This window comes from Teleopsis dalmanni, chromosome 2 (genome assembly GCF_002237135.1).
Source record: "Teleopsis dalmanni isolate 2A chromosome 2, ASM223713v2, whole genome shotgun sequence".
NCBI classification, from domain to species: Eukaryota; Metazoa; Arthropoda; class Insecta; order Diptera; family Diopsidae; genus Teleopsis; species Teleopsis dalmanni.
This window is the reverse complement of record NC_051847.1, coordinates 81372193-81380617: the sequence shown is the minus strand read 5'-3', so window position 1 is coordinate 81380617 and position 8425 is coordinate 81372193. Positions and strand designations below refer to the sequence as shown.

The 8425-nt window shown below is 28.3% G+C and overlaps 1 protein-coding gene across 1 annotated transcript; it reads right to left on the bottom strand.

The window, feature by feature from the left end:
* Positions 1-7: 7 nt before the first annotated feature.
* On the bottom strand, positions 8-7974 carry LOC119680578. Its single transcript, XM_038093475.1, has 5 exons — positions 7854-7974; positions 1331-1858; positions 1099-1239; positions 425-543; positions 8-355 (listed from the first exon to the last, which is right to left on the bottom strand). Exons 2-5 carry the CDS (start codon positions 1724-1726, stop codon positions 154-156), a joined length of 858 nt encoding a protein of 285 aa, XP_037949403.1. The 5' UTR covers positions 1727-1858; positions 7854-7974; the 3' UTR covers positions 8-153.
* Between the last annotated feature and the right edge of the window lie 451 nt (positions 7975-8425).

Sequence of the window (8425 nt, the reverse complement as noted above, 5' to 3'; positions counted from 1 at the left end):
TCAAACGTGATGGCACTTCAGCTTTTTCAATATATGGTCAAATACGCTTTAATAAAATTTTTTATAATTTTGTATAACAAAATCGTGAAATTTTAAAAAATTTTTTTTTGTTTTTAACTTGTACTCATTTCATTAGAAGGAATTTAGTAATATTCACTTAAACTTTAAGTTTTCAAAGAAAGCAATATTACTTCTGAGGAAACCAGAGCGAAATTTGCGTGCTGCATTCGATTTGCCAGATGTGGAATCATTTACCGGCACTGGTGACGCATTTTCTTTAGCATGATCATTAAGTATAACTGCTTCTGCCACCGTTTCAATAGCTTCTTCCACTTCCTTACTTGTAGGTGGGTCACTAATATATAAATAAAGAAATTAAACATAAATATATTACTCAATTTATTCTTAAATATGTAAAACTTACGTTTCGAGTGAAGATAAATCTGAAGATATAGTTGCATCTTCAGCGATTTCCGCAACTGATGGACTAGTTTCAAGTTTATTAATTGGTGCTGGTGAAAGAGTATTTTTTGTTGTTTTTGGCTAAAATAAATAAAAATAACAAATTAATTGCTTATTATTTATGCTTAGGTTAAAAAAGATCTATTTTTCTAAATGTTAAATCATATAAATGGCATCAGTAGCTCTTGATTGTCTGAATTAAACGGCGATTCCGTAAACCTAGCTATATCTAATATAAATGTTAGCTGTTAGCGACATTTAGACCTATTCATCTCTACCGATAACATATAAGAATATGTAATATATAAGCCTGTGCAAACATTTTATGAATTTAAGGAGTGCTTGAAGATCTATTTTTGAGACAAAACTATCAAGCTTTTTCTAAGCGTGTTTATAGACCATACGTTATTGGGGTTCGAACCCAAACCCCTTATAGTTTTAGTACATATGTACTATATACATATAGTACATATATTATTATTATACTATATATTAGTACATATATATTATAGTACATATATCTAACTAATTATAATAAAATTGACAACTAAAACTTTGGTAAATATTAGCTTGAATAATATCAAGCTCAACTTGAAACGTACAACTCACTATAGTCCGGTGTTTATGAGAACTTACCATAGGCCAACGTTTATCAGTTTTAGTATTTTTATTTGATGCCAAAATAAATGCACGTGCTAGTGCTTTAACTGACGGCAATGCACGAGCAACATCCTCTTCAATAACAGGCTTTTCTTCTGGTTTTTCTAGAGGTTCTTCCTGAAAAACAAAAATAATTAAATAATTTAAATGATTGCATTAAATGAATGATTGTATTATTGCATTAACAAGCTTGTAGGTGAATACTTACTGGCATGTCCTCATCGAAGGATAATACTTGACTAGGATCTATAAGTTTTCGTTTTGGTTGTAAGAATTTAAAAGCTGTTGGAGTACTGCCTCTAGCAGGCGTTACGACCGGTGTGGTCGGAGAAGATGGTGTTTCTGAATTAGCTGCAGCATTAGTATTAGCATTAGCATTATTAGTATTACTTTGAATTGCTAATTCCGTAGGACGGGGTTTCTTAGCTATCGGACCTGCAGTTGAAGCTTCAGTAGCTGTTTCAATTGTATCTGCAACAACTGCATCTGCTGCACTTTTTTCTTTGATTTCTTGGCGAATTTTGATGGTTTCCTGTTTATTAAAATCATAGACACGCACTGTATCCGAATCATCGCTACTTGTGATTGTGTTTAATGATTGCATTGATGGAGTCGAATAGGTTTCAATGGAGGCATGGTCTTCCACCACCGCTTGGGCAGGTACAGCTTGATAAATACCAGTCTCAGATATTAACTGAGTGGTAGCGTTAGCTTGTGAATCAGATACTTTTGCTGGCTGCTTACAGTGCAGTATTAAAAGCATTTTTTATAAGCAGTTTGAAATTGTTATTTTGAAAATGTAGTATTATTTGTTTTTGTTTTTTTTGAGTGTTTTGTTTGTATATGAAAATAGAAGAATGCATAAAAAACATAAACCCATTAATTTGTTAGTAAAAGGCACTTACAGTTTAATATATAACGTTAATTTTGAAATGGAATGTTTACTGCTACTTTTTTTTATCATATAATTAAATAAAAATAATATATTATCATGAATGATTTAAAAGGATACTGAAATTTTTTTAAAAAACCGTCAATACTTATGCATATATTATTATAAACTATATTTCATGAAGGAAGTAATAACTTAAAACTAGGCCCGAAGCATAAAATAATTGCTAATGTTAATATAAAGTATATTTTAACTTTAATTAATTATTAAAATTACGTAAATGATATAGCCCACTAATCAAAGATTGTTAATTTAGTCGAATATATAAATTAAAATAGATAAACACTATTTACGAACGATAGCTTTAGTTTAAAGTATTAATTTTAAATATTTAGAATTACCAGTTATAAATATCATGCAATAATAATAAGACTATAGTAAAGAATTACGTAGTAGTAATAATAATTATAGAAAATAAGTAGAAGATTTTAAATAAATATTATTAAGCATTCAAAAAATAGTAAAAAATCACAAAATTTTTAAAAATGGTTAGAGTTAAGTTAGAAATTATTTTTTTTAGTAAAATGACGTTAGTCAGCGATAAATAAATTTATGTTAAAGTTTTACTAATAATCTATTAAAAATACATGAATTACACATTTAAAAGATATAGTATATATTCAATCAATTCTTTCTTTTCTATATACTGCACTATCACTAATAGCATATTTTAATAAGAACGAATGACTAGAGATATTTAGATCCTAAAAAGTACTTCCACCCTATCTACTTTACACCGTATAAAGTATGAATTTTGAAAAATTTGAACAAATAAGCAATCTACTTTGAACCAAATTGCTGTGGACAGCAATTATAAATGGGCAGTGAGTACTGCCTTTAATGTTCATATGGCAGATAGAAAAGATAAGTATACATACGGATGCAAACTGTAAATTCTGCGAATAGAATGAAGAGTCAGCCACACATGAAAGAATGCCCTGCGCGAATGCACATACGAAATAGATTCCTGGGAATATTCATGGGAAGAGGCAATAAAACTCTGTAAAATAGGTTCTATACTACTTTTTATTGACGCAACAGGGCCTAATACCCATCCCGAAATGTAAAGCTGTGAATTTAAACCGAATTGCAATCAACTATCTGTGTGTAGGAAACTTTAACAGGAGGGTTGCTAATCCCATAATAATGAAAGCAGCATCATATCAAAGAAGAAAAAATACTAGAATTAGGATTTTTGAAGGTCATATAAAGTCTTGGAGAGTTAGCTAAGTTACTGATTCTGTAACAGTGACACCACAACTATACTTATTAAGATTCCTTATGTTTTTCTTTTGCTATAATGGAGAAATAAAGATGAGATGTTTCCGCTGACTTGATGTTAATGATTGCAAAGCAGTTGTAAGACACTGTGAGGACTTGAGGAGTATTGTAAAGTAGGTCAAGATTTAAGAAGAAGTATGTTAGAATGGTTTTACTAGAGAAATTTCTGTTTTGATTAGATGTCCTGAAAAGTTTTTGTTACAGTATACTCTTACCCTAGAGCCCTAGAGTGTAGTTATATAACATGTTTTTTGTTTTAGACAGTGATGACGTTCTGTCACATTATCGATGCTGATTTTATAAAGATTTTGTCTATATAAAGTAGGTCGGTTGAAACAAGAAGTCATTATTCAGTCTTCGTTTAATTAATAAAGTATACAAAAATTATAATTATTTTTTGGAACAAAATAACTAAGACTTTTTAACAGAAATGAAAAGTTAGAATATATTATTATCGTCGAAAATGGAATTCCCCAAAAAATATTGCGAAGAAGTCATTATTTAGTCCTCACGTAATTAATAATAACTAAGACTTTTTAACAGAAATGAAAAGTTAGAACATATTTGTATCTTGGAAAATGGAATACTACAGAGAACTATTTTATTTAAAAAATTTTTTTTTTGTTATTTTTACTTACCAAATGGACATGCAAATATGTTTGCCACAAATTTGACTAAAAACTGCTTAATATTCTTTGGATTTTCATTTAAAATATTTAAAATTTTATTGTACAAATAATGAAATTTTTAAAAAATAAACAAAATATTAGCTAATAACTATTCACACATATTAATTGAATTTTGCATTATAAAATAAACTATTTTGTGCATTTGTTATACAGTTTATAAATAAAAAGCACGAGCATTAAAATAAATAAAATAAAGATGAAAATATTAATTAATTAAATGACAATTCAATATAAAAAACTCCAGGCTAAAATACGTACTTGCAACTAAAATAAAAACTCAAAATAAAAGAAAAATATATTTCAATGTTAAATTATTTAAATTATTTAAACTTTATAAATTTAGAAAAAAAATTTAACTTTTTTTTTGCATATCCTGCAGAGTTTAAAATAAATTTTGCCACTTATTTGACATAAAATATTTGCTGAATTGAGGATTTGGAAACATTTTGTTGCAAATTCGAAAAGTAATTGCCACGCCCCAAAAATTGTTAGTCGAAAGCGTCAAATTTTGAAACTTAAAACTTTGATAAAATAACTTGAACTATCATTTAAATTTGTTACACTGTTAATGGCACAAGTGTTATTCTATAAATAAGAGTATATAAGTATATCTAAATGAATCTAGATATTTCGTATTTAAAGGCACATAAAAGATAAAATGAATATAAGAGAGATTCTTAATAAAATCTTAAAATACCTCAATAAAAAAAATCAAAGAAATTTAGTTTAATTGCATGTCAATGTATATGGTTCAGAAATATTTGAAAGTCTGTGAATTTATTAACATTGAAAAATAATAGCAATAAAATTATACTACATTATGCTTTCTACTGCCCATGGCAGGTTTGGAGTCACGTGACATATCAATCTACTATGTCTCCGCATTTTTAACATCAGCGATCAATCTTTCCTATGTTATGGCTCTGGGATCTGTGTGTTTCTCAAGTATTATCATGTTAAGCTAGTCGATACGTAGCTAAATTTGAATAGCTATCAATAATATATTTTATAACACTTATAATATATTAATACTATTCAAATATCTTTATAAATGCTGACCATCACATTTCAGTTTAAATGTCAAAGACTTCCTGTGTCTATAGCAAAAAACTGGTTTGAGTCCGGATTCCATACAAATAAAAACTGCATTTTAGCCGGTTCAACACTGAAAGGACCATTAGCTGCCTAACCAATTAATCTAAGCTTGCCACGGAAAGCATGGCGGTATATAAAAAGCCTGTGCACATTATTTGTAAGAACCAACGCATTAATTACTTAATGGGGCCTAAGATATGATTCAGTTGCAATTGGTTATGGGTCATATTGCTTTTTATGCTTTCCTAAAGCAATGTTTAGGTTGAATATACTACATCTTCAACAATTTATAAATTTATAATAACTTTACAAAAATGGTTCTTCAATGGATTGAAATATCATATTGCGTAAGTCAATGGACTTAGGCAATATGGGCGCACTTTAAATCACAGAAAGCCAGCGTGAATTGTTATAAGCTTATATATATTATAAAAATTCGTATAGGAGACGTTATTAAAATTTCCTCTGCATCCCAAGCTTTGGTTTAAAACATTTATCGAAACATAATATTTTAGAAGTCTTACTGGCATCTTAACGTAATAGGTTGATTTGGTCTAAGTTTGTTAGCTGATAAGTTAGAAATTCTATCCCTACTACGCTATCCTGTCTACTTACCTATGCTTCGACTGGAATATATAGCGCCAACATATATACATATTTATATATATTTATGTTGGTGATGTTTGTATTAAATTTTTGAAATCAAATTACTCACAATGACAATAATAATAATACATTGTTTAAAAACTTAAATTATATTATTTGTGTAAAAGCATAGTAAGATAATACCTGATGAAGTATTTTCATATTTGCTCAACAATTGTAGGCATCATACTAATTATATATATACCAATAAGCAGATATAACTAACTTAGTTGGTTTGTTTCTATTTTACGACTAAAATCTGTCAGAGGAGGATAATATGTTAATTATCTAAGATCTAAGTAATTTCTGTTTTATCTAAAATGTCATAATTATAATAAATGAATGTTAGACGACAGATTATAAGGAACAGTAGAAACACGCAGAAAATAGATAGGTGGAGTGAACAATGACTTACGCAGTGTAGGTGTCAGCAGAAATAAAGGAAAAAATTGGCAAGAATGGAGTGCTATTATGATACATATTTAAGTTCTTAAGTGTTATGTAGAAAAGGAATATTTTTTTATTTTTATTGACATTTAAAATGAAAAAAGGGGTAGTGATTGTTCACAATGAGAAACCACTATTTACAATTTTTTTCTGCGAATATTCTTGTCAGGAACTGTAAGTATCTAACTTTAAATCTATAAAAAAATCTCTTTGTTAATATTACAAAAACCGCAGATCATAACGTACGTATGCATTAATCATTTATAATATCATGTAATTACAGTGGAAACTCTCTTAAACGAACATCGATAGAACCAGCAATTCTGTCCAGTTAAGAGGACAGTATGAAAATAATAAAAACGATTAAGATAGATAAATGTCTGTTTATGAGAATGTTGGTTCGCTTAGCTGAGATTTAACATTTGTAGAATGAACTGTTTTATTTTTTCTAATTCCTAAGCCAAACAATAATGGCTGCAATAGCTATACGACTATATTTTATAATAGAAGTATAAAATAGTTGTATTTTTTAGACATTTTTTCGTATAATTTTATTAACGTTTTCCAAATATCATATAATTAAAAATTTTATTTATATATTTTAAAGTTTTCTTATAAGTGCAAAGATGACTATAATAGCTAATATATTTTTTAAGCAAACAATTTATACTTTTAACATATTTCTGACCATAATAATGACTAAATCTTTAAGACAAATAACAATTAAAATCCTATTCTCTTTCTTCAGAAATGCTTTCAATCTAATATTTAAAACTGAAATTAAATTTGACTAGTAAATAATAAGGATTTATTTACAAAATAATATATAAAATGCTTACTAATTATTTAAATTTATTTCTGTACAAATTGTTTTGTTAATTAAAAGCTTTTAATTGTTTAAAATATTAAAATAGCAAGCTATTGTTGCTTTGATTTTTTATATCTTTTCCACTAAAACCATTTAGACAACTATCTATACCAGAGTCTACTTGATCATCATCTGCCTTTACAGATAGTTTTGGTTTACCATTTGTGCCATAGAATTGATCTCGATCATATAATGGATTCATAACAAAATCTTTTGTGCTAGCTGAGACAGCACGGAAGCTATTTCTTTTCATGTCCTTGTGCAGCAATTGTTTTTCGAATTGTGACAAAATGTTAGCTTTGGGTATGGTACGTTTTTGGGTGTTGGAGGAATTAAGTGATGCACCACTAGCAGAACTGTTAACACTTAAGGAGGAGAGTGTACATCGTTTTGGTAATGCAGTTATAAAATTAGCTGAGGCACTTTTCCACGAACGCAGCGAACATATGTCCGCATTATCGTCCATGTTGTTGTCGTCATCAGCATCATCAACATTATCACGATAATGAGATGCTGAAGTGGATGAACGTGGTGGTAGCTGTAGAAGTGAATGTTGTGATTTGGTCGTAATATTGGGAGTTGTGTTTATGGTTGAGCTGAAATGTGATATTCTACTTGGTGATGTAGCATTATTAATGAATTTTAAGGAACTGCTACGACGCACTGGAGTGGAAAGGGTCCAATGATTAGCGCTATTATTTCTTTTTAAATTTGCACTACTTGCACATTTTATGTTGTCATTCATGGGATTTACCTCATTTATAACGATCTCTTCTTCATTCTGCCCCTCATATGATAAAGTGGGTGATGAACATTTTGTATTTGATACTGAACAGTTTGTAGTAATATTATTTACGTAATAATCACGGCAATATCTGTAAATACAAAAATAAATAATGAAATATGTTTTTTATCATTATAGAAAAAGAATTCATAAAGCTGAATTTCGAATAGAATATAATAATATTCTATTCAAAAAATATCTATTTTATATACACAATATATAAATGTATATTGATTTAAAGTATGGAGAATGCAAGGCTTTGATTATCGCTTATATAAGTATCGGTAATAATCTTATATCAATTTATTTTGAGTTTTTATAGGAATACGTGACCGATAGCTTTAAGGACTATAAGGGCTTAAGAGTACATATGTATATATATAGTATATATAGAATATACTACACTTAGAAAGATCTATTATAAGAATAATATCTAAAATCTATTATAAGAATAATTATAAAAATAATATTGGCAATATTCAGAGAATTATCAAAGCTTCGGATATTTAATACTAATATTTTCGTCTATGATAATATTGTTT

Excerpts from the sequence above, each read along its gene's own strand:
- LOC119680578 (XM_038093475.1), bottom strand. The coding sequence starts at position 1,726 with ATGCAATCATTAAACACAATCACAAGTAGCGATGATTCGGATACAGTG. Across the intron at positions 544-1,098 it reads CTGATAAACGTTGGCCTATG|CCAAAAACAACAAAAAATAC; the intron begins GTAAGTTCTCAT and ends TATTTATTTTAG. Across the intron at positions 356-424 it reads GATTTATCTTCACTCGAAAC|TGACCCACCTACAAGTAAGG; the intron begins GTAAGTTTTACA and ends TTTATATATTAG.